This window comes from Geotrypetes seraphini, chromosome 10 (genome assembly GCF_902459505.1).
Source record: "Geotrypetes seraphini chromosome 10, aGeoSer1.1, whole genome shotgun sequence".
Classification (NCBI taxonomy): domain Eukaryota; kingdom Metazoa; phylum Chordata; class Amphibia; order Gymnophiona; family Dermophiidae; genus Geotrypetes; species Geotrypetes seraphini.
In genome coordinates this window covers 65736383-65763809 of record NC_047093.1, presented here as the reverse complement: position 1 = coordinate 65763809, position 27427 = coordinate 65736383, and the positions used below count along the sequence as shown (strand labels likewise).

The 27427-nt window shown below is 42.2% G+C and overlaps 1 protein-coding gene across 16 annotated transcripts in view; it reads right to left on the bottom strand.

Moving 5' to 3' along the window:
* Positions 1 to 27427, bottom strand: part of DAB2IP (DAB2 interacting protein) — an 898952-nt gene that overhangs the window by 866103 nt on the left and 5422 nt on the right. For 4 of the 16 annotated variants that reach the window (XR_004540860.1, XM_033960809.1, XM_033960808.1 and 1 more), the window contains exon 2: positions 19409 to 19476. The exons of 4 other annotated variants lie outside the window; for them this stretch is intronic. Coding sequence is in view for 4 of the 12 variants with exons in the window: in XM_033960809.1 (XP_033816700.1) it covers positions 19409 to 19476 (68 nt within the window). In the remaining 8 variants the exon portion in view is untranslated. Of the gene's footprint in view, positions 1 to 11155; positions 11380 to 19408; positions 19477 to 27427 lie in introns of those variants that run through there. 8 more of the 16 variants (XM_033960819.1, XM_033960832.1, XM_033960812.1 and 5 more) reach the window with 6 other exon arrangements.

Here is a 27427-nt window from a genome sequence, read left to right as displayed (position 1 = left end):
AAACAGAAAAAAAGAAAGGGGGCATGAAGAGAGGAAGAAAAAGTTGGGTGAGGGAATGAGGTGTGGAGGAGAGAAAGCATACAGGCTGATAGAAGGGAAGAAAGATTGGATGCACAGTCAGAAGAAGAAAGTGCAACCAGAATCACCAGACAAGGTAGGAAAAATGATTTTATTTTAAAATTTAGCAAAGTGGAGGCAGTATTACCACAGTTTTCAAAGGAATTTGCCCAAATAACTTAATAGTTAACTGGGTAAATTCCCAGAGATGAAAACTTCCCTTCACTTACTATGCACAGTTCTGAATTTATATCTGCTGTCTATATTTTACAATATGGTCCCCTTTTACTAAACCGCAATAGTGGTTTTTAGCGCAGGGAGCCTATGAGCGTCAAGAGCAGCGCTGGGCATTCAGCAAAAGGGAGAGGGGTTCGTTTGTGATGACATATTCCATACTAGGCGAAGGTGTTTTCTGTGTTCTGTGTGTTTGAAAGACATGGTTTTCTGTTAGGATTGATCTGTGCTGGTCTGGCTTGTTTAGTTTTACAATGGGTGTATTGATGTACCGCTCACTGCAATATGTAAGATGCTGCCTTTTCCTAGGTACTCATGTGTGGCGTGTGGTTTGTTACTAAAAATCATGTTTTTCTTACAGATGGGGGGGTGCCAAAAAATGATGGGCCCCGGGTGTTACATATGCTACGTACGCCACTGTATGTAAAGATACCAGAAAGCTGGCATAGCAAAAACTTTAAGTAAATTGTTATTCTTCTAAGTTTTGAGTATTTAACCCTCCCACAATCTCACGGGCACTCGTTTCAAGTTTATTGAGATTTTGATTTAAACGCAATATCAAATATTTTCAATGCGTATAACAAAAATAAATTTGGGGAAATAAATAAAACCATTTGAACAATAAACATACAAACATATCCATAGATGATTAAAATTACATAAGGAGTACAAGGATAAACTACATTTGTTTAAAAATGCGTTCTCCGCGCCTGCTCATAAATTTGTTGACTGGAAGGATCCAGCAATGTGGCCAGATGCCATTCAGGACAAAGACAGAGAAAGAATTGTGCAATTTGGATTAATGATGGAAGATGATTTAAAGCAAATGGCACAGTCTATGAGTAAAGATCTTGACGGACGTTCTTTTTATGAATATCTCCTCTATGCCAAATCACCCAATGGACGTGAGAAGATTTTACGGGATTGGCTTAGGTGGAGCATTAGCAGAAAAGTATGTGTGTATTTGGCCCATGGAAGAAGGGGGGGGGGAGTGTTGGGGGGGGAAGGGGTGCTTGGGGGGCCCAATAGGATTGCTCAGTAAGGGGCCCAGAAATTTCTGATGGCGGCCCTGGGTCTTCTAGACTACTGCAACATACCCTATCTCCCCTACCCCATAAGCATGATAAAATAACTACAAATTGTTCAAAACACGGCGCTAAGACTTATCTATTCACTGAGGAAACACGACCACATCACGGCAGCGTACCTAGATTCACACTGGCTCCCAATACAAGCAAGTGTACAATTCAAATTCTACTGCCAACTATTTAAAACCATACACAGAGAAAGCCCAGCCTATCTAAACAACCGCCTAATCCAAACTACCTCAACCAGACACAGGAGAACGCACAAACTGTTCACTCATCCCCCAATCAGAGACAAACGAAAAAAACTGTACGACAGCCTTCTAGCCACTCAAGCAGCAAAACTAGAATACCAACTCTCCAATTTACTGATAACGACTACAGACTACAAATCGTTTAGAAAAGAAATAAAAACCATCCTATTCAAGACAAACTAACACCGCAAGCCCTTTTCTGCCGTCATCTTCTATGTTTCTATGAAACATTTAAGTACCTCACGGGACGTGTCGAAGTGGAAGATGATATTTTCTTTCTCAAGGGACCCTCAGCCACAAGAGGGCACCCGCTCAAACTCAGGGGCGGAAAATTTCATGGCGACACCAGAAAGTATTTCTTCACAGAGAGAGTGGTTGATCATTGGAACAAGCTTCCAGCGCAGGTGATCGAGGCAGACAGCGTGCCAGACTTTAAGAATAAATGGGATACCCATGTGGGATCCCTACGAGGGTCAAGATAAGGAAATTGGGTCATTAGGGCATAGACAGGGGGTGGGTAAGCAGAGTGGGCAGACTTGATGGGCTGTAGCCCTTTTCTGCCGTCATCTTCTATGTTTCTATGACTCATCCCAATTCTCTATAGCAAATCGCTTTACTATTCAATTCCTCTGGAAATGGCCAGATAACTTCTTTTGTAATCCGCTTTGAACTGCAACGTATCGGCGGAATAGAAATCATTAATGTAATGTAATGTACTTTGGAGGAAAGACAAGAGGGGAGATATGATAGATGTTTAAATACCTACGTAATACAAATGTACATCAGCCGAGTCTCTTTCATTTGAAAGGAAACTGCAATAAGAGGGCATAGGATGAATTTAAGAGGCGATAGGCTCAGGAGTAGTAATCTAAGGAAATATTTTTTTACACAGAAAGGGTGTTAGATGCATGGAACAGTCTCCCGGAAGAGGTGAAGGAAACAGAGACTGTGTCTGAATTCAAGAGGGCCTGGGATAGGTACGTGGGATCTCTCAGGGGACCGCGATTGCCCACCCCTGTTCTAATGCTATTGTATTCCCTGCAGTATTGTGCATTGGACAGCTGGTAGCTTACAGGGAAAGTGTTCCGAGAACACTGTGCACATTCATTACTGCTCAACTAGTCACATGGGATCTAGTTCTGAGATACATAGACAAAGCATATGCAAAGCAGGACAGCTCTCTAACTTTGGCCAGGTAGTCAGCAGAAGACTATTACTCATTTAAACTTGCCTCTTCTCTTTATACAATTATATTGGCAGTGGATTTTTTTTTTTTTACCTTTTGAGCCAAACAATGAACAACAGTAGCCTGCTTCTGAAAAGATTGCTGGTTTTTGGTAGCAACAAAGAAAGACATGGGAGCAAGAGGAACAGATTTGTCAGGCAGTCTCTGAGGGGTACATCTAGAGAAACTAATTTTCTGCTTTAAATTTAAACTAATTCCAGCATTTATATTCTGCTTAACCCATAAGACTAAAGACAAATTTCAACATATAAGGTATCTGTTCTATTAGGCTTCCATGACTGGTGTCATGATTATTATAGTTGTCTGGGTCTCACTGCTTCTGGGTAGGTAGAACCAACGTTCCAGCCATCATGCTGTGGCTTTCTTCAGAGTGTGAGTTTATATGGGTCCTCAAAATTGATTAGCTGGGGCTTGAGGTGCCTGAAGCAGGAAATTTTGTTGGGCAGATTTTAATTTTGGTAGGAAGTTTCGTTGGTCACAAATTTGAATTTTGACAAGAAAGTCTATTGGTCACAATTTTAAATGCCTCTCCCCTTCCCTCTCATAGTTTCCAGCCTCTTTACTGCCAGAATTTAAAATTGTGACCAATCAAGTTTATGACCATTCCCTGCCTGTAATCTGCTCCAGGATATGCAATTAGCCCATGAATTACCAGGCACTCTCATGCTAGCATTGCAACTGATACTACTAGGCACCCACACTTTTATGCATCAATTGCACACATAAATGTCTAAAATACTAGTACTTGTCTCTATTACTTGCATCTTCTCCCCCGAGGCTGCCTGAGATGTAGACAGGCAAATGGAATTATATGTACTATTGATGCCATATGGCCCAGCATGTGCATCATTTGATGTGCAGAGATCTGTTGACTGGATACATTTTCGCAGATCTGTATTAGAGTGTCTAGTCTTTGTTGAGTGAGAAAGGCACAAGCCTGAATTGTGTCTAGAAGTGCTCCGATGAACTCTAGCATTTGAGTGGATTGCAAGTAGGACTTCTTGTAATTGACTGCAAAACTGAGAACTTCAAGAAAACATATTGTTGAATCCATGGTTAGATGAGCTCTTGAGGTGTTAGGGCTTTGATCAACCTGTCATCCAAATAAGGGAACACATGGAAGATCAGAGTGTTGCAGCCACTACCAATAAACATTTCATGAACACTCTTGAGTGCTGATGCTAGACCAAATGAAAGCACCTTGCTCCCACTCAAAAATGAAACTATTTCCTGTGGGATGGAAATATGTATATAGGCTTCTTTGAGGTCCAAAAAGCAAGCCAGTCATCTTTGTTCAATAGTAGCAATAGGACTCCCAGAGAGACTATTCAAAATTTCTCCTGATACACGGTAAAATTCATGGTGGATTCTATGATGGTTAGCTGGCCAGGTCCTGCTACAGAAAAGCATCCCCAAACCATGACACTTCCACCTCTATGCTTCAGTTGAGGACTTTTCCTATGAGGTTCTTTTCCTGGAATGCTGTATTTGGTATACGCCAAACATGTCCTCTTTTCTGGTGTCCAAATAATTCCATTTTATACTCATCTGTCCATAGAACACTATTCCAGAAGTCCTGGTGTTTGTCTATGTTCTCTCTGGCAAACTTGAGTCTGGTCTTGAAGTTTCTCTTAGAGAGCAAAGATTTCCTCCTTGCACAGCAAGTTAAATTTGTGCCGTCTCTTTCTGATTGTAGAGGCATGCACTTTTATATAAACAGCAGCAAGAGCCTGCTGTAGGTCCTATGATGACATTTTAGGGTTTTTGGAGACTTTTTAGCATCTTGCAGTCTGCTCCGGGGGTCAACTTGCTTGGACAGTCATACCTGAGCATATTGGCAGTTGTTTGGAAAGTCCTCCATTTGTATACTATTTTCCGGACTGCAGAATGGCTAATGTCAAATTCTTTTGAGGTCTTAGGTCTTTTTAAATCCCTTACCAGACTTATAAGCTGCTACAATCTTCTTTCTGAAGGCCTCAGACAGTTTTGATCTCACCATGGTGTTCACTCTCACCGCAGCAGTCATGAGCACACCAAACTAAATGTCTGAGGTTTAAGTAGGGCAAACCTTCTTCAAAATGCTAAGTAACATTCTAACTATGTGCACCTGATGAGATACACCTGTGTATGATTTGAGACACTTTAAGTGGGAGGATATGTGGGGGTGACCTAATTTATTCCTCAGTTAGAATACAAATTTTTGTGGATAAGTTTTGTTTCATGAAAAATTTAGAAAAATTTTGTTGTTTATCTGCAATTACATCACTTTCTTTTCCAGAGATAAATAAAAAACCCAAAGATTTCACATTGATATGTGAACATTTCTTAAGAAAGAATTGAATATTTCAAGGGGTATCCTAATTTTTTCACATGACTAAGGTTAAATTAAATTAACCTGTAAGGTCAAATTACACTAAAAAAATCCAAAAACAGGGAAGGATGGAACATGAGGTTAGGGTAAAACAGTGTTATGCAGTTTTAAGCCCAATCTTATTCTATTAACAGAATGCTTGAGAAAAATAATAGGCCTTTAATTGAACCTTAAATGTCTGAAATGAACTTTCTGTATGAAGGTAAAAAGGCAATGAGTTCCAATAGGAGCCATTAACTGAAAAAGAAAGATCTGTGAATATCATGAAACAGTTGCCTAAATGAGGGAATTGTCAACAACTGTTGTTGAGATGATTGAAGAGTTCTCTGTGGAGAATATGGAACCAAAAAAACTAAATAAAAATTATATACCAATATTTTTCAAAAGGGAAACTGTCCAGTTACCAGGCAGAAACATACAAGAAGCCACATCTTCATACCCCTCCCTATACAGTTTGTTCTTACTATTTACAGCAGTATACCGTAGCTTCCAAAAATCTTTGTAAACTGCAAATTTGTGAACAACAAAACAAGGCATCTGTGGGAAAATAGATGTTAGGCTCCAGCTATACATGTGGTTTCTCAAAACTACAGCAAGTGAATGATGGATCCTATAGGAAAATTCCTGCATGGGACAGCACTTGACAAAAAAACAGAGCACTCAGAATGTTGCAAACATTATTTTATTTGCAGTACTGCTTATAGAAATTACATATTTCTTTCCTTTTGGAGTTGTTGCTTGAAACTCACTCCCTGGACATCATTTTCAGAAGTAAAAGCAAAGACAGACAATTTGTTAATGTGCAGATCCGCAAATACACAAACACAGTGACGCAAACGGCAAATAGCAACCACTATTCGCATCTGTGGATATGCAAATCGCAAATATTGGACACATGATTAGTAAGAATGCACTGTACTTGGCAACAAAGCCATAACTAGCGCTAGGTTAGTTCTAATGGGACTAGAAGCATATGCCTTGGAGGAAGATATCAAAAATACGTACAAAAGAAATAAACAAAAAAGAATTTTACTTTAATTGTGCAATAAATGAACCCTCATCAATCTGAGGTATTTTTATTCTTCACGCTTAATTGTACAGTGCAGTTCCAGCAGTTACTTACAGCTTATGCAGATTTCCAGTAGAGCTATACAATATTTTGACGACAGTCTATGCTTTAAAATACATTTTTAAAATTTGCACCAACAGGGAAAAATGTCAAAAAAAACTTTTAAAACGCTCTAATCTTCCTCTCGTAGCAAAAGGGGGGAATTCAATAAGCCTCCGCATTGTGAGAAAGGCCAACACTATCCTTCTGGAAACAATAGAATGCACCCTAGCTCTCTCATCAACAGAACTCACAGCAGCTAGAAATAGAAAGGTTTATATAATCACTGGAAAAAAAATGCTAGAATGTGTCAGAAACTTGGTCATGCAACTGTGAATGTTTCAACTTGCAAAAAAAGTTAAAATGAAAGCACATAAAGCTCATATGGCCAATCTAGTCTGCCTACCATACCATCTAATATCCCTTCCTCTCCCTTAGAGACCCACGGAGCCCCGGTACGGACAGTTTTAAAAGTGCATTGCCACTTTAAGAACTTGAGAAAGTTCATGAACTGCCCGCACCATGCATAAGCGAGTGCCTTCCTGCCCGACGCCACTCCTCAGTTCCATAAGCAAGCTAAGAAGCCAACCAGGGGAAGTAGGAAGGTTGTGAGAATATCTGCCTGCTGTCTCTGGATAACACCTACGGTAAGTAACTGTGCTTTATCCCAGGACTAGCAGGCAGCATATTCTCACATGTGGGAACTCCCTAGCTTACTAGAATGGGATGGAGGGAATGTTGGCCATTAGGAAAATAAATTTTGCAATACTGCTTGGCTAAGGTGGCCATATGCCCCATTTTGAACGTGACCATCCCAGTTTTTGATCCCCTGTCCCATTCTCCCCACACACAGCTTTGGGATGCCAAAAAATGTCCCGTTTTCAGGGACAGCATCCCAAAGCTGTGCGCGGAGACAACGGGACAGGTGATCGCTTCTTGTCCCTCCCTGCTGCACAAAAAAAAAAAAAAAAGCATCCCTCCAGCACCCGATTCAAACCCGCCACCGCTGCTAATTGCTACCCAGAAGCCTTCTTCCCGACATCAATTCTGACATTGGAGAGGACATTCCGGGCCATCCAGGCAGCAATTGGCTGGCCTGGAACTTCCTTTCCGACATCAGAATTGAAAAAAGCTTCTGGGCGGCAATTAGCAGCAGTGGGTTTGAATCGGTGCTGGAGGGAGGTAAGGAGAGAGGCTGGCAATCAGCAGCAGTGGCTGACTGGGGGAGGAAAGAAAGAAGGGAGGCTTTTTTTTACGCAGCAGGGAGGGAAGGAGGTAAGCAGGCTGGCTTTGGCGGGGAAGGAAGGGAGGTAGGCAGGCAGGCTTCCGGGGTTGGGGTAGGACAAAGTCTGGAAGACAGTGAGGGGACATAGGAAGGAGGCACTAAGGACATGGGAAGAAAGGAGGGAGGGAATAGAAAGGGACAATTGTTGGGCTTAAGTGAAGAAAGAAAGGAAGTATGCACAGTCAGAAGGAAACGCAACAAGAGACTCATGAAATCACCTGACATCAAAGGTAGCAAAAATGATTTTATTTTCAATTTAGTGATCAAAATGTGTCAGTTTTGAGAATTTATATCTGCCGTCTATATTTTGCACTATATTTGTCTATTTTTCTATAGTTACTGAGGTGACATTGCATATTTTAAAGTCATCTGCCTTAACATCTTTGAACCCTCCCACAAATATAAATAATTAACATTTTTTCTGCGTAGAGTGTGCTTTGTAGTTTTGTTTTGTTTTATGGTTACCATTATGAATTAATAAGATATGTGTACATGAAAAATGAATGGAAGAAATTGGGGTGGGATTGGGGGCAGGACTGACAATTACTAGATGTCCCATTTTGATGAAAAAAATTAATGGTCACGTTATGCTTGGCCGAAGTGACCATCCCATCTGGAATAAGATTCCAGACAGTAGTGTGATATGAATGTATGAACTGAGGACCAAGTAGCAGCTTTACAGATTTCATCAATAGGAGTGGAGTGTAGGAAAGCAACTGAAGTTGCCATAGCTCAGACTTTGTGGGCTGTGACTCGACTCTCCAGTTGGAGCCCAGACTGAGCATTAACAGAAGGCAATACAAGCCGCTAATCATGTAGAAATTGTTCTCTGGATACAGGACGTCCCAATTTAGGATTAAAGGAGACGAAAAGTTGGAGAAGTTTATGTGGCTGAGTTCTCTTCGAGTAGTAAGCCAATGCTCTTTTGCAGTCTAGAGTGTGAAGAGCCATCTCTCCCAGATGAGAATGAGGCTTAGGGAAAAACACTGGAAGTACAATAGATTGAGATGAAATTCAGTGACTTTAGGAAGGAACCTTGGATTGGTGCAAATTTGTATGGTGGAACACTGTGAAGGGTGAATCCGCCACCAGTGCCTGAAGTTCACTTACTCTTCGAGCAGAAGTAAGGGAGATGAGAAAAACTACTTTCCATGCGAGGTATTTTCTATATGGCCAGGCGTGGCCGACTGGACATGTCCAGGGGCCAATACCCTAGGCCAGTGGTTTCCAACCCTGTCCTGGAGAACCACCAGCCAGTTAGGTTTTTGGGGTACACTAATAAATATGCATGAGAGAGATTTGCATATAATGGAGGTGATAGGCATGCAAATCTTCTCCATGCAGGGCCGGATTTAGATGAAAAGAGGCCCTAGGCTATTCCACTTATGAGGCCCTTTCACCTCCCATTTTTAAGTTTGTAAATTACATGAGATAATAAAATACATCATTACTGTGATATATATCAATATGTTAAATGAAACATGTTGTTATTGGTACTAACCTTTATAAAAAATGTGACACAATCCACGTTTTGCCTCTCTCCCCGCGGGGCTGGGCTTTGCCCAGCTGTTTCCGGACTGACGTCTTTCCCTCCCCGATCCTCCTCCCAGGGCGAGAAAAAGAAAGGGAGAAGCCGAGTCGGCGCCCCGTTGCAGCCGGAGCCGGTTCCGATCCTGAAGCGGAACCGAGGTAACCGGGGAGCGGCTAAAACCTGAACCGGAGGCAGGATCGGACCGGGGACCGGCGCGCGCCCCCACCCGGGGCTGAAACGATTCCCCTCCAGAGCCGGGAAAGGGGTGGGGGGGAAGAGAGAGGAGCAGCGGGATCCGATCCAGAGCTGGAGCACGTGTGCAATTCGGATTCCCCACCCCCGGCTGAATTTTGATGAGTCGCTGGCGCAGGCGCCATGAGGAGTGACACAGAAGCACACCTCACGCCACCAGGACTCACGATATTTCAACAGCGCATGCACACTCTAGGATTTTATTTATGATATAATCATGAAAATATAAAATAAAGCACGTAATATACATTTTAAAATATGCAAATTAAAACATTAAGAACTTACTTAGAATTCCGCGAAATGAAGATATTGTCACAAAAAATTTTTCAATAGTCTATAAACACTTCACTAAAGTATTGAACCTACTGAACTCAAAAGGCGAGAATCAAATGATCGTGTACGCAATCCTAAAATAAGAATCTTTTCTAATAACATTAACACGTGTTTCATATTATCGAAGTAACATGAATATAACCGAACGTCGGGATATCAATAGGTCTATTTGTTTGTCTGTTCCAATCTACACCAATCTGCACTTTATTTATGCAAGAACAAACCAGAGCTTAGTAGCATAAGACACGTCAATATTTGCCATAGCAATCAGTGAACATATGAACTATACTTTGATGCAATCTATTATATACAAACGAACAGACCCAATGAGCTGAACGCGTTGATCTTAACCAATACATTTTTATGTTTGTTTATTAGTCATATGCGTAGAATTTCTCCTTATTTTCGATTCAGTGTTTTAGTGTTCATTGTTTCTAGAATAGTGTAATTTTAATTTTGCTAACAATTTGAATGTAGGCCCCTCTTGATCTTGAGGCCCTAGGCTGAAGCCTAGTTAGCCTATAGGAAAATCCGGCCCTGTCTCCATGCATATTCATTAAGGCTATCCTGAAAACCTGACTGGCTGGTGGTCCTCTGCCCTAGGCCACATAGACCTCGGCCGAGCGAAAGCAAGGAATGACTGCAATAAAGTTCAAATATAGTACAAAACACTTGTGTGCCAAAAAAGAAATCTTTATTTCACACCAGACTTGGTGTATTTAACTCAAGTTAGTAGCAATTCAAAATGAGTTCCAAAATACAAGCAAACAAACAAAAATACAAAACAAAAAAAAGCAATCCATTTGTTTCCTTTATTTGGCTTGTTGCCATCCACTGGCTTCTATTTCAGCTTTTTAATGGCCTTCTCAGAGGCTCTCAGGCCTACACCTGCCACACTGGGCTAGGCCCTTCCCGGCCCAGCCACTGTTTGCCATCTGGCTTGTTCAACTAGCTTCTGCTATGATTTCTTATAAGTCTTTTCACTGGGGAAAATTCACCTTGGGATTTTCTTAACTAAAATACCCCCAGAGATGTTGGGATCTGTACCTGCCCTGTAGATTTTGGTGTACAAAAATCACAACCAAGATCCCACTACATTTTGAATGAGTTCCCCAGTGTCCTGTGGCCAGCAGTGCTTTAAATAACCAATTTTCATGCACTGACCCCAAACAGCATTAACATAAAAACAAAACTCAGTCCTGCTTGAATTTAGGCTGTGCAGTTGTCCCTGCAAGTTCCATACAAGTGGAAAAAAAAACTCTTTCAGCCAGAGGCTTAAAATAATACAGCCTGGCTAGTCTGGAATCTTCACCAATAATTTCCCTTTGATAAACTTTTTCTACTGTTCCTCAGCCCCACTCCATTAAATCAGGGTCAGTAGCATATAAAAAATCCTCACTCATTTCTTCCATACTCTGAGCTTCATTCATTTCTATATCATCTTCATTTATGAATGAGTCCTCAACAAAATCCTCCCAACCTCGAGGTCCTACCTGCCCTTCTGGAGTATAAGGCTCTGGTGCATTTCTGCTTCCTGGCAGAGAAGGTCTGGTTCTATGCTCTCTCCCTAATGGGTTTCACCTGTGTGGTTCAATGTCTGCAACTAGAAGCCCCACCCTTTTCTCTCTCTGTGACTAACTGCCTGTGCTGGAGTGCAGGTGTGCCCTTAGTTCTGACTAATTCTGAGCTCAGGTGCTTGTTGAGCTGGCTCAAAACAGTTCTGGATTTGCTAGGCCCTGGAACTGTTCCAGTCCTGGCTTTAGGAATTCTCTGCCCTTGGCCTGATGGGATTTGTAGTCCTGTTACCTTGCTTTTCACTTGCTGCTTAGAAAAAGGTAAACAGGCATGAGGAGTCTCTATCTCCTTCTGTGCACTGCTATGCAAAGGTATTTTCTTTCTTGGCAGTGCCCTAGGAGGAATTTTAGGTTTATCTACTATTTTCTCCCGGGACAATTCCCTACTTTGCTCATCAGTTCTGGGACACTGCAAGGATTCCTTTGACTTCACAGGGAGTTCTCTGTGACAGAGATGAGACGTAGACATTGGTTCAAAAGGAGGCTTCATGAGTCTAGCAAGAGCCATATTAAGATCCCAAACCACTGGAGGTGGTCTGAGAGGTGGTTTGACATTGAAAAGTGTTTTCATGAATCTGGACAAAAGAGGATGAGCAGTGAGAGGTTTTCCATCAATGGTCTATGAAAAGCGTTGATAGCACTGAGACAAACTCTAATCAAAGTGGTTTTGAGGCCTGATTTGGATAAATATAGAAGGTAATCAATACTGATACAGAGATGGATTTAGCATCATGATGATGAAAAGTACACCACGTGGATAACAGTTTCCATTTCTACTAACACTGTTGCATAGATGGTTTTCGTGATGCTTCTAAGATAAGTCTGACAGGCTGGGAAAGATGAAAGTCAGCTGAGGACAGCCCAAGAGGTACCAAATTGTCAGGTGTATCAACTGAAGATTGGGATGCAGAAGAGATCCGTGACTCTGCGTGAGAAGAGATGGAAAGATCTGAAGAGGGATTGGTTCCTTGATACTGAGTTGAAGTAGAAGGGAAAACCAGGGTTGTCTGGGCCACCGTGGAGCTACGAGAATCATGATGGCCTCCTCCCGTTTGAGCTTGACAAGCGTTTTGAGGAGAGAGAATGGAGGAAACGCATAGAGAAACTTGTGTGTCCAATCCAGTAGAAAAGCATCTGCTTCCAGACGCTGAGGAGAGCTTGTGGTTCAGGGGGGATGTAAACAAGTCTATCTGAATGGCCCCCCAATGAGAGACGTGATGCAGAACTGTAGAGTTGAGCATTCACTCATGTGGCTGAAGAAACCTGCTGAGTTTGTCTGCAAGATAATTCTGTTCCCCTTGAATGTATATTGCTTTCAGAAATATGTTGTGAGCAATCGCCCAGGTCCTTTGCTTTTGAATGAGCTTTCTCTACACCTATCTTAATATTAAACTTTCATATTGTTTTAAAGGGGTTGTGTCTTTGAAGTTTTCTCTCTAAGCATTGATATCTTTCAGACCTGCAGTCTATAATACACAGATAAGTTACTGTGATTTTCCAATGTAATTTTTTCACAATTTTGAATGCCACATTTTGATTACATTATTAAAGGGATTATATATACTCTCTTGATGCACCCAAGTAATTTGAGAGCCCATTAAAGTAAAGTCAGTTATGATACCTCCAATTTTGGACACTATTAAATTAGATTATTTATTCATTAACAGCCTGTTCCTCACTATTGAAAATGTGATAGTGAAACAGCACCCTACCCATTGTCAGGACTGTAGGTAGAGGACTCCCACTCATTTAAGAGCAGCGGTTCCCAAATCTGTCCTGAAAGACCGCCAGCCAATCAAGTTTTCAGGATAGCCCTAATAAATATGTATGCAACAGATTTGCATATAATGGAGTTCACAGGCATGCAAATTTGTTCCATGCATATTTATTAGGGCTATCCTGAAAACCTGACTGACTGCTGGTCCTCCAGGATAGGGTTGGAAATCACTGTTTTAGAGAGAACAGTAGTCACTCTCCACAACTGAACACAACACCCAGGGAGGAGTTAATCCTATTATCTGTAGCTGTTTTAAAGATGGGGCTGTCTCTTTGAAGTGTTCCCTCTCTAGGCATTGATATAGTGTTACCAGACGTCCAGATTTACCCGGAAATGGACACTTTGTCTGGGTTTTGAAAAGCAGATTGTGTCAGGAGGGTCATCTGTGCATGCGTGTATGCATCTCGTGACATCATCATGTCACATCCAAGTATGCGCAGATGACCTCCCAACTGAGATGAGTAGGCTGAGGGGGCAGGGCTAGGCTGGGGCTTAGCATAGGCATAACGGGGCATGGATGGATAGAACTGGGCAGGCCTGGGGGTGGGTCTATGGGTCTGGATTTTACATACGTCCCAACCTTGATACCTTTCTGAACTGCAGTCTTTATTTTATTTATTCAATTTTCTATACCGTTCTCATGAATTTATTCAGGTACTCAAACAGTTTTCTCACAGATAAGTTATTGTGATTTTCCAATCTAACTTGATGCACCTAAGTCATCTGAGATTCCATCAAAGCAAAATCAGTTAAGATACCTCCAATTTTGATTGGTGGCATTGTGATTAATTTGTTTTACTGCCTTTTTTTCTCAGGTTCACTGTGTTAACCCTTGCATGTTCAAAAAAAATATCAACAGCCTGTTTCTAATGTCAGTTTTTTGTTTTGCACTTGTACAAATTTATTCAAATAGAAATTAAAGTAAAATATAAAGAATCAAAGAAGCCATCCCAATACATTATTTGTTCCCACAAAATTTAAAGGTGAATGTCAAGATACTGGACACAGTAATTATTTCAAGGTACCTGCCACAGTGGAGCTATGATGTTCAGTAAAATGAGAAGTAAAAAGGGCAAATGAAAATAACCGAACCCATCTGACAGCAACAGAGGCCTGAAAAGCACAATTATACGGAAGAAATGTAGAATCTCTTAAAACAGAGATCTGAAAATATATCATTAAGCCTGCAACTGTTTATGAAAGCTCCTGTCAGCATCTAATTTATACCATTCCTGGCCCTCTTCTCTGTTTCCTTTGTATCTGGTGAGCCAGCCTTTGACAAACTGGCCAAGTGTTCCAGTTCAGACTGAACATTAGAGCTTCTTCCCAAGATTAACAGAAAAGCTCTTGGCTGCCTTCTATTTTTATAATAAAAAATGTTTACACTGAAATTCTGGAAATCTTTTTTTTGTTGTTTTTCAAAACTAATGAAGGGTAATAATTCACACATTCACCTCTGAATGACCAAGGTAAATCACTCCCTACCCCAATACTAGTTGTCAGTATGGACAAAACCAAATATTGGTGTCAGAGTTTTATCTCCACCTGACTAGGCCTTCAGCAGTTGGTTGATCACACTTAACAATGGACTTTACTTCTGTTGCACATTTTACAAAAAAATAAATAAATATACACACATCAAAATTAGACATGACTGTTGGAACCTCAAGTCAATGCATTAATTAGGATCTTTTTTTTAAAAAAATTGTGAGTCTGCTATTGAGACAGACATGGGATCGGTAGCAGTGTGTTGCTTCTAGTTGGGTTTCTGCCAAGTACTGTGACCTGGATTGGCCACTTGGAAACAGAAAACTGGGTTTTGCTCTTTGCTGGGTTTTACTTTTTTTAAAAATTTCCTTTCCAGGCATTCAATATAAGAGCTTATTGGAAAAATCACTATTCCATCAGGAAGTTCAGATTTGTCATACATTGTCAAATGAGTTAAAATCCAAATCTTCTTATTATGTTTTGTGAAAGAAAGTAAAAACATCTGTTTAGGAAACATTTACTAAAATAGATTTTTTTTCTTGATGTTATTTTTGGTTTTTGCAATCCGCTTTGAACCTTTTCTTGTGAGCTGGCAGAATATCTAATATAATAAAACGCTAGGCCGCGCATGCGCACTCCCATCTGCGTGCGCCGGTTTTCTGTGAGCTGTAGGGCACCGCAGATAGGAGTGCGCATGCGCGCGAAGCTCTCTTTCTCCCTCCCCCCGAGGTGGATGTCGGTCACGGCGGCCCGAGGCAGATGTCGGCCGCGGCGGCTGCTGGCCGCCCGAAGCTCGCTCTCTCTCTTCCTCCTCCCCTCCCCCCCCCGAGGTGGATGTCGGCGGCTGCAAGCCGCGGCAGCCAAACCCGGAAAGCATTTTAACATAAGTAGGGCATGGAGTTCAGGAGGAAGGTATGGGGGGGAGGAAAATACTGCACAGGGAAGTGGGGTGGGAGGGAAATGCTGCAACACACGGAAATGGAGGGGCAGAAAAGGGGTTAATGGATAGGGGAAGAGGTGCTGATTAACAGGGAGGGGGGCAGAAAAATGAAGACAGGCCTACTGCTGGACAGGGGGAGCAGGAAGGAGGGATGATGGACAGGGGGCGGTAAAATAAAGGGAGATGGGCTTCTGCTGGATAAGGTGAGCAGTGATGGGGTGGTGGAGGACACAGGGGAGGTAAAAGGAAGGGAGAATGGACAGGGGGAGCAGGCAAGGGGTGGTAGTGGACAGCCAAGGAAAAAAAAAAAAAAAAAGACAGACAGAAATACAGAAAGCGGCTAAGGAGAGAGAAAAAAAATAAAGACAGACACACATACATATATTCTAGCACCCGTTAAAGTAACGGGCTATAAGACTAGTAAATACTTTATTACATTATATTAGAAAACATACTTTCCATGGTTAACTGACAGGAACTCATTCTTGCACTCAATTAAAAAGATGCAATAGGCTTCCATGACCACATGTGTATTACAAATTATACTCCTGGGGGAATTACATGCAGTGCTGGTTAGGGATGGGGTGTCATTTGCAATAACACAGAAAATGTCAATACATGTTGCATGTCACGTGCAAGAAAAGAACATGATGGTTTGTGGGGAGATGTTTCCATTTGCTGAAAGTAGTGCGCATTCCCTCCTCCTTTACTAACGTGTAGCATGAGTTTTAGCCGCAGCAGTAACTGCTCTGCCGCTCATAGAATTCCTATGAGCATTGAAGCAGTTACCGCCGCTGCCGGCACTAAAGCCTGCGCTACGCATTAGTAAAGGAGGGGGGATTATTTGCAAAGAGGTAGCACTCTTAACAATATTGACTCCCAAAACAAAAATGAAAACCACCCTGAGCCAGAACTGCATTGTGCGTGACACACTGCCTAATGCCCCTGCTCTGCAGCCAACATAGTAACATAGTAGATGACGGCAGATAAAGACCCGAATGGTCCATCCAGTCTGCCCAATCTGATTCAATTTAAATTATTATTATTTTTTTTTTTTTCTTCTTAGCTATTTCTGGGCGAGAATCCAAAGCTTTACCCGGTACTGTGCTTGGGTTCCAACTGCCGAAATCTCTGTTAAGACTTACTCTAGCCCATCTACACCCTCCCAGCCATTGAAGCCCTCCCCTGCCCATCCTCCTCCAAACGGCCATGCACAGACACAGACCGTACAAGTCTGCCCAGTAACTGGCCTAGTCCAATCTTTAATATTATTTTCTGATTCTAAATCTTCTGTGTTCATCCCACGCTTCTTTGAACTCAGTCACAGTTTTACTCTCCACCACCTCTCTCGGGAGCGCATTCCAGGCATCCACCACCCTCTCCGTAAAGTAGAATTTCCTAACATTGCCCCTGAATCTACCACCCCTCAACCTCAAATTATGTCCTCTGGTTTTACCATTTTCCTTTCTCTGGAAAAGATTTTGTTCTACGTTAATACCCTTTAAGTATTTGAACGTCTGAATCATATCTCCCCTGTCTCTCCTTTCCTCTAGGGTATACATATTCAGGGCTTCCAGTCTCTCCTCATACGTCTTCTGGCGCAAGCCTCCTATCATTTTCGTCGCCCTCCTCTGGACCGCCTCAAGTCTTCTTACGTCTTTCGCCAGATACGGTCTCCAAAACTGAACACAATACTCCAAGTGGGGCCTCACCAATGACCTGTACAGGGGCATCAACACCTTCTTCCTTCTACTGACTACGCCTCTCTTTATACAGCCCAGAATCCTTCTGGCAGCAGCCACTGCCTTGTCACACTGTTTTTTCGCCTTTAGATCTTCGGACACTATCACCCCAAGGTCCCTCTCCCCGTCCGTGCATATCAGCTTCTCTACTCCCAGCATATACGGTTCCTTCCTATTATTAATCCCCAAATGCATTACTCTGCATTTCTTTGCATTGAATTTTAGTTGCCAGGCATTAGACCATTCCTCTAACTTTTGCAGATCCTTTTTCATATTTTCCACTCCCTCTTCGGTGTCTACTCTGTTACAAATCTTGGTATCATCTGCAAAAAGGCACACTTTTCCTTCTAACCCTTCAGCAATGTCACTTACATACATATTGAACAGGATTGGCCCCAGCACCGAACCCTGAGGGACTCCACTAGTCACCTTTCCTTCCTTCGAGCGACTTCCATTAACCACCACCCTCTGGCGTCTGTCCGACAGCCAGTTTCTGACCCAGTTCACCACTTTGGGTCCTAACTTCAGCCCTTCAAGTTTGTTCAACAGCCTCTTATGAGGAACTGTATCAAAGGCTTTGCTGAAATCCAAGTAAATTATATCTAGCATATGTCCTCAATCCAGCTCTCTGGTCACCCAATCAAAAAATTCAATCAGGTTCGTTTGGCACGATTTACCTTTTGTAAAGCCATGTTGCCTCGGATCCTGTAACCCATTAGATTTAAGGAAATACACTATATTTTCTTTCAGCAACACTTCCATTATTTTTCCAACAACTGAAGTGAGGCTCACCGGCCTGTAGTTTCCTGCTTCATCCCTGTGACCACTTTTATGAATAGGGACCACATCCGCTCTCCTCCAATCCCCAGGAATCACTCCCGTCTCCAGAGATTTGTTGAACAAGTCTTTAATAGGACTCGCCAGAACCTCTCTGAGCTCCCTTAGTATCCTGGGATGGATCCCGTCTGGTCCCATCGCTTTGTCCACCTTCAGTTTTTCAAGTTGCTCATAAACACCCTCCTCCGTGAACGGCGCAGAATCTACTCCATTTTCTCGTGTAACTTTGCCAGACAATCTCGGTCCTTCTCCAGGATTTTCTTCTGTGAACACAGAACAGAAGTATTTGTTTAGCACATTTGCTTTCTCCTCATCACTCTCCACATATTTGTTCCCAGCATCTTTCAGTCTAGCAATTCCATTTTTTATCTTCCTCCTTTCACTAATATATCTGAAAAAATTTTTATCTCCCTTTTTTACATTTTTAGCCATTTGTTCTTCCGCCTGTGCCACAATTTTTGCACCATCTCCATTGTACCCTGTGCAGCAGAATTGCTTAGACAACCCTTGGAAAAAGACCCTGAGGTCAAGAAGGAGCATTCCTTATATTGGAATTCCATTAGCATACCTCAATATATTTTACCCAAAATGTCACTTGATGTCTTATGCGTGTGGATACTATGTTCATCTTTTGCTCATTCCCGACTTTGTCTTTGAGAGCTAGTCAGAAACTGTATTAAGTTAGCCCAATAAAAAAATGCATCATTTTTGTTTTATTTCTATTGTGGTGGACACCTGGAATGCACTTCCAGAGGACGTTATAGGGCAGCGTAAGGTACTGGGGTTTAAGAAAGGATTGGATAATTTCCTGCTGGAAAAGGGGATAGAGGGGTATAGATAGAAGATTACTGCACAGGTCCTGGACCTGGTGGGCCGCCGCGTGAGCGGACTGCTGGGCGCGATGGACCTCAGGTCTGACCCAGCGGAGGCATTTCTTATGTTCTTATATTATCATTAGAAAAACAATGCAGGTTTGCAGGATAAGTTAAAATCATTTTTGAGAGGAGTATAGACAAAGGAGAAGCAAGGGTAAATAGGAACCTAAACAATCAGCTACAGTATAATACATGGGAATGTTGGAACTGTTTCTTCTGCCAGTTCACCTCTTACCATCCCCAGTAATGAGGCACCAAGTCCTTCCTGGAAAATAAGCCCGAAGGGCTATGCAGAGCAAACATTAGAAAAACTGATTGTCCATCCAGTAATAGTTAGAGAGGTCCCTCTGGTGGGCAATAGTAATACAATTCTGCTCCATATAAGTAATGATTATCATATGGGAAGAGTAGATCATTACCCAGAGTATGCCCAATGTTTGTGAAGCTGAGAGACCAAAGCCGCCAGGACATCCTGATGCAGATGTTGCTGGAAAGAAAAGGGAGATCAGAAACTGTAAAGATATTCTCAACATAGAAACATGGAACGTACAAAGCATGAATCAAGGAAAATTGGAAATTGTTAAGATCAAATAAAAAAAAAAACCAAAATCAATTTGATAGGTATTAGTGAACTCAGGACAGGACAGGGTCATTTTCAATCAAACAAGCACTGGATCTGCTACTCTTGTCATGAAACACAGGAAAAATGGTATGGCATTCATCCTCAACAATAAGCTTTCAAAGATGGTACTAAAGTACAATGTTATCAGTGATAGGGTCATGTCAATCGGTCTACAGTAAAAGCCGATCAATTTCATTTTGATCCAAGTACAGTGCTCCCCTGTGAATTCGTGGTCGGTGGTTCGCAGTCCCGGTCATTCGCGGTATTTTCCGACCACGAATGACCAGGCATGAGAGGGCAGAGGAGAGGCAGGAGAGGGCAGCTGTAGTGCAGAAAGTGAAAGAAATTACTCGCTGTATGGTCCGACTGCCTCTTCCTGTACTAAAATTGGACCTTACCAATCAGGAGCTGTGTGTTAAAGCAGCTCCAGATTGGTGAGGCCCAACTTTAGTACAGAAAGAGGCAGTTGGAGCATACAGCGACTGATTTCCTTCACTCGCCGGCACTCCGGCTGCTCTCTCCTGCCTCTCCTGTCTCCCCTGCCTCAAAACCGTATTCGTGGATTTTTTGAAATTCGTGGGGGTTCCTGGAACGGAACCCCTGCAAATTCCAGGGGAGTACTGTATATGCTCCAATGACAGAGGTGGAAAATGAGGATGTAGCATTGTTCTAGAAACAACTTCAAAATGTAATAGATCAAATGTTAAAACAAGATCTACTGATCATTATGGGGGACTTCAATGCAAAAGTAGAAGTACAACTGAAGATAGTGGTTGGAAAGCACAGCATAGGAGCAAGAAATGAAGCTGGCGATAACTTAGTACAGTTTTGCAAAATGAACCAATCATAAATACCCATTTCCAACACCACAAATATTACCAGTACAAATGGATCTCTCTAAATGGTATGTATTGAAATCAAATTGACTCTCTCTTCATTTTAAATAGTTTTCAAGAGGGTCGGATGACAGCGGCAGTAGTAGGTTGAATATTTTCAATTCTTAGTAATTGTTTGTTCTGAAATATAGAGGTTGTGGGGTAAGATTAATTCTAAGACTTATGTACTTATTTTTTAAGGTGGATCCCTGATGAAGCTGTTGCAAAACATGTCGGGTCCAGCCCCTCAAACTGTTTATAAGTATTTAAAGATCCTAACAACTATTGAGATAAGTAAAAGTTCACTTAAAAATGCCACTTTATAGAACAATGGTCCGACCGCACTTAGAATACTGTGTCCAACACTGGTCTCCAAACCTTAAAAAGGATATAACTCTGCTGGAAAAAGTGCAGAGGCGAGCCACGAAACTTATCAAAGGAATGGAAAATTTGACCTACAAAGATCGACTCAGGAAGCTGGGGCTGTTTACTCTTGAGAAGAGAAGACTGAGAGGAGATTTGATAGAGACTTTTAAAATATTAAAAGGATTTGATAAAATAGACCAAAAAGAAGCATTACTGAAATATTCTGATGTGACACGGACAAGAGGACATAGACTGAAACTGAGAGGCAGTAGGTTTAAGACAAATGTCAGGAAATTCTGTTTCACACAGCGCATGGTGGGTGCTTGGAATGCACTCCCAGAGGAGGTTGTGGAGGAGACTACTGTTCTGGGATTCAAACGCAAGTTGGATGCACACCTTCTTGCATATCATATTGAGGGATACGGTAAATCCGGGTCTCCAAAAAGGAGTACCTATATGGGCCGCCGCGTGTGCGGATCGCCGGACTAGATGGACCTCGGTCTGATCCGGTGAGGGCGTTTCTTATGTTCTTAAGATAAAGAAACAAGAGAAATTTAACAACCTAGACCTATGAGGATTTAACACTTAAGAACATAAGAACATAAGCAGTGCCTCCGCCGGGTCAGACCATAGGTCCATCCTGCCGGCAGTCCGCTCCCGCAGCGGCCCAAACAGGTCACGACCTGTCTGAATCACCAGAAGGGGCTCCCTTGCCACCTTGGTTTCTCATTGAAGTCCTATCTTCCCATCGAAGTCCTAACTCTCCGGTCTTGCACATGCACGACCTGTTGGGTTTCTATACTTATTACCTGGTTAGCTTTCTATACTTGTGTTACATCCCAGCTCCTCCCTCAGTATCCCACGATCCCTTTATCCCTCAGAAATCCGTCCAATCCCTGTTTGAATCCCTGTACCGTACTCTGCCTGATCACTTCCTCCGGTAGCGCATTCCAAGTGTCCACGACCCTTTGGGCGAAAAAAAACTTCCTTGCATTTGTTTTGAACCTATCTCCCTTCAGTTTCTCCGAATGCCCCCTCGTACTTGTTGTCCCCTTCAGTCTGAAGAATCTGTCCCTATCCACCCTCTCTATGCCCCTCATGATCTTGAAGGTCTCTATCATATCTCCCCTGAGCCTCCTTTTTTCCAGAGAGAAGAGCCCCAGCCTATCCAACCTCTCAGCGTATGGGCAGTGTTCCAGCCCTTTTACCAGTTTCGTTGCTCTCCTTTGGACTCTCTCAAGTACCGCCATGTCCTTCTTGAGGTGCGGCGACCAATACTGAACGCAATATTCCAGATGTGGACGCACCATCGCTCGATACAATGGCATGATGACTTCCCGCGTCCTGGTTGTTATGCCCCTCTTTATGATGCCCAGCATTCTGTTGGCTTTTTTCGAGGCTGCTGCGCACTGTGCAGATGGCTTCAGTGATGCATCCACCAGCACACCCAAGTCTCTCTCAAGTCTGCTGTCTCCCAACAATGCCCCCCCCAATTTGTAGTTGAACAACGGGTTCTTTTTCCCTATATGCATGACCTTGCATTTTTCCACGTTAAAGCGCACGTTAAAACGTTGTTGACACAAAGTTTGATAAATGAAGACATTAAAAAAGTATAAAAAGAAGCATCCAGCAAAAAACTTATAAAAAAGGATTGGAGCACATAATTAAGATTAATTAAGTTTATTGTACACATTGGTGTAATAATGAAGTTTATGACCTATGATAATATCCATTACCCCATTCGATTGTCTTTTCAAAACTTCAGTTTTTTGACACAGGGGCATTTGAGGTCTTTTTTCCTCAATATACAAAATGATATCACATAATTTGAAGTTGACCATTAGTGTGATAATAAAGTTAGCTTCCACTTTGTTGTTTGTCACCACAATAATAGCTCTTATGCTTGCGGGTGTCATCTTAATGTAGATACAGTAGGTTTTGGAGAGCTCACCATACAACAGAAGCAAGTTATCTGATATCTGTACCTGTAACTTTTAGTGTGGAAATCACTACAGTAACCTCTACTCTCTCAGCTCAAATGTCTCTGTTAACATCTGAAACTGCTTGGGCTGAGAACTTTTCAGCATCCCCTCGTAATACAGACAGTACTGGGTTTTTTTTTAAAACATTTTTGGGTGGTCGGATGGGGTCGGTGACCACTAGGGGAGTAAGGAGGGGTCATGCCTTAATCCCTCCAGTGGTTATCTGGTCAGTTGGGGCACCTTTTTAGCATTTAGATGCTGTTACTACAGGTCTAGCTCCAAAACGTCTAAGAAGAGCACAGGTCCTTTTGTTAAAGGTTTGATTATGCCCGACAAGCGTCTAAGTCCTAAGCCCACCCAAACACACTTCTTAACATGCCCCCTCTTAAGATTTGGAGGCACTGGAGACAAAATAATCAAAAAGACATCTAGAAAGTCTGTTTTGAGAATGCCCACTTGGATTTTTTTGACTAGTAAGATGTCCAAATGCTGGTTCATGCTGTCTTTTGGATGTCTATCTTTAAAAAATGAGCCCGATAATGAATTCCTGGTTCTCCCCAAGTCATTAGGATCATTGAAAATCTAGCTCATTTTTCTTTGTGGTGCTCTGTTGTAAAAACACAATTACTCAACTGTAGCAGGTGTTCTACAAGGACAGCAGGCAGATATTCTCACATATGGGCGATATCCACGGAGCCCAGCACAGACATGTACCAAAGTATATTGTCACTTTAAAATTTTAGCACTGTTGCATCTTGATTATATCTTTGCGGCCTCCTCATTTTCAGTAGGATATCCTGGATTGAAATAGATTTACCCACCATATCAGATTATGCAGTAATTTGGATTGAAGTGAATAGTTCCCAGGTCGGAAAAGATAGCAGTCTTTTGAGGTTTCCTTGTTATTTATATTGGGACTCTAGTTGCAAAGAATATATACTTAAAAAATAGACTCAATTTCTAGAAGATAATGCAGTTCTGTCTCTGATCCCATTCTGCTTTGGGAAACTGCTAAGGCAATTCTTCGCGGTGAGACGATTGCTTACGTGGCTAGGAAATGGAGAGAACATACTATGGAATTGTTAGATTTGCATACTCAAATTGAGAGATGTAAACAGGCCCTTTATTAAATCTAAATTGTTGAGTGATAGAGACTCACTGCAAGCAGTGAGAGTAGCACTGAATGTTAAATTGCATGAGAAAATTATGAGATCCCATCAGTACTGTAAGTATCCTCTATAATAAAACCCTAAGCGCGCATGCTCCCTTAGGACGGCATGTTCTCTGACAGCATGTGTCTCTCTTTGCCGAATTCCATTTTTGAACACGGAGGCAGGAAACACGCCGGCGACTCCCCCTCCCGCCCTCACTCACCGCCAGAGAAACCACTGCCGCCGCTGATTCCATAGGCATTGGAACGGGGGGGAGGGCACAGGCGCCCCTGCCGGCATCTACATCTCACCCTCCTCCCTCTCGCCTGCTCACCTGCCCGCCGTGTTTAGTTTCTTAGAAAAGCACTGCGCCTTGCTGCCGCTGGCCTCGCCGTCTTCTCTCCACTGTGACCCACCCTCTGACAACTTCCTATTTCCGCTAAGGCTGGCCGCAGTGAAGATAAGATGCCGAGGCCAGCAACAGTGTGGTGCAGCGCTTTTCTTTGAAGTTAAACAGGCGGATGAGCAGGCGGGAGGGAGGAGTAGATGCCGGCAGGGGTGCGATACAGAGTGAGGGAAGCGGGGGGAAGGGAGAAATGATGGGGAGGAGGCAAGATGGGGAGAGGGAGAGAGATTCAGGGAGGGGACAGAAGGGGGAGGGAGAGATATGGACAGAGGAAGTAAGAGAGGAAGAGATGGACATGAGGTTCATGCCGTTGGGCCAGAAAGAGTGCTGCTGGACAGGGGGAGCAGTGAAGGGGTGCTGCTGGACAGGGGAGATGTAAAACGAAGGGAGAAGGGCTGCTGCTGGACAGGGGGAGCAGGGAAGGGGTGCTGCTGGACACAGGGAAGATAAAAGAAAGGGAGAAGGGCTACTGCTGGACAGGGGGAGCAGGGAAGAGGTGCTGCTGGATAGGGGGGAGGTAAAAGGAAGGGAGAAGGGCTGCTGCTGGACAGGGGGAGCAGTGAAGGGGTGGTGGTGGACAGCTGAGGAAAGAGAGAGACAGAAAGAAAGAAAGACAAACAGACAGAAAGTGGCCAAGGAGAGAGGGAGAAAGGCAGACACACACATCTATTCTAGCACCCGTTAATGTAATGGGCTTAAAGACTAGTAAATTCTATAAATACGGCAATCGTACAGGTATACTACTGCGTTTACTGCATCTCTGGGTGGGTCCTCATTTTTTAAAAGGAATTTTGTACCAAAATGAGATTATTACTGACAGAGAACAATTGACATCACTATTTTATCATCATTTTCATAAGTTTTATCAGGGGCAACCAATTCCTTTACAGGAGATAGTCATACCTTGCTCACTTAAATTTACCCTAAATTCTAGTAGAGATTGGGCAGACTCTTCAGGCTCCTATAACAGCAGTGGAAATTAGAAATACCATTAAGTGTTCTCCTCTTGCAAAAGCCACAGGTCCTGATGGACTCGCTGTGAAATTTTACATGGCGTTACAGGATCATAACTCATTTCCCCTAGAAGCTTATTTTGCCCACGTGTTTTTGAGGGGGAGTTTCCACTTCATGCCAATCGTTCTCTGGTAGTATTGATACCTAAACCTGGTAAAAAACCCAAGTCTCTTGAATCATACCATCCCATATCATTGATTCATTTTGACCATAATCTGTTGGCAAGAATATTAGCAACTAGGTTATCGCCACTTTTACCAGGGTTAATCCACACTGACCAAGTTGGTTTTGTGCAAGTTTACTAGGCGGTCTGGAATGTCAGGCGGGTCATGGCAGGTCATGATCATAGTGTTACACATGGCATTCTGGCTTTGTTAATAAGTTTAGATGCACAAAAGGCATTTGATTGTGTAGCTTGGGAATATTTATTCCCCTTGTGGAGAGGTATGATTTGGGGGTGCATTTCTCGAAATGGTTAGGACTTTATACTCCAACCCAATCTCTGCAATACTGCTCAATGGTTCAGTCTCAGATTTCTTTACTCTAGGGTGGGGTACTAGGCAGGGATGCCCCTTGTCTCCCTTACTGTTTGTTCTTTCTTTGGAACCTTTACTGACTAAACTCAGGGAGGACAGTACCATGACAAAGGTAAAGGTGGGTCAAGAGGAGGTCCGCTGTATAGCTTTTGCTGATGACCTTCTGTTGCTCCTGACTCGCCCTAGTCAATCTTTACAACAGGCGTTGCAAATAGTAGATCATCTTGGGGCGGTGTCTGGCCTGGAGTTGAATTTTGATAAATCAGGAGCATTTATTTGGGGTGGATGATTATGCAGATTAGACGGTACCTTTTCCCCTTACTAAAGGGAAGCTTAAATATCACCAAGGCTTACACTGAAAACTTTCAAGTATTATTAAAAAAATCCCAGGATGTGTTAACTTTATGATCTAAACTGCCATTATCCCTGAGGGGTTGAATTGCCATGTTTAAAATGCTGTTGCTTCCCAAATGGTTATATGTCATGCAGAACTTTACAAATATAAATTTAAAAAGCTCCAATAAGAAATGAATACTTGTTTATGTAATCCAACCACAATCAATCAATAACGGAGGAAAAAGGCCTCAGAAGCCGTAGGAAGCAAACACTGTCCTTTGACTGTAGAAAGAGCTATGTAAAGAGATAAGCTCCTCTACTTGCTTCTATCATTGGCCAAAAAACCTCAGATACTGTAAATCATTTTAATGTAATTTTTTAGCAGTTTTTAGTAGGAACTAATAATAGACTGTATTTCTATGTATAAACCTTTGTGTAATTACTTGATTTTTATTGTGTGTCAAGATTGTAATACTTGATTAAAAATTGGAAAAGGTTATAAATAAAAAAATTTTTAAAAAATGTATATATAACTTGCAACCCCATGAAGATAGAATAACTTCTTTCTTTCCACATACCTTTAGCGAAATTGGCAAAAAACTGTCTGTTGGAAACAAAAAATGGTGCCATAGCTTGCTTTAAATTAACAGCTGTGTCCAAACATCATCACTCTTTCCTGATTGGACATGCTCAGTCAGCTCAAGAAAAGAGCTTTACTATTGTCTTAAAGCTGCATAATAACTGAGGCCATCACTGAACTAAAAAAATGAAAAAGAAAAAAAAACCACTCAAAATCGATGTTCAAAAAAGGATCGTATAAAAATGCATATATCATAATTCAGAAAAAATAGACCCAGTCTATTGAAGCATTAAGACCCGATGGTTGAACTATATGTAGCCTATAAATCCATTGTTCCCACCTCAGGAAAATAAGCTTCCGGTTCCCTCCTCGCTGTTGTGCAACAATGCAATCTATAATAAAGCATCTTAAATCTTGGAAAGCATGGGAGAACTGTAGACAGTGTTATGTCATTGGTGCCTCTGTCATACCGCGTGTAATAGCACTGTGATGCTCATTCACTCTAATTCTGAATTTCCTTGAAATATGACCTATATAGAGCAACTTACATATAAAACAATAGACCACAAA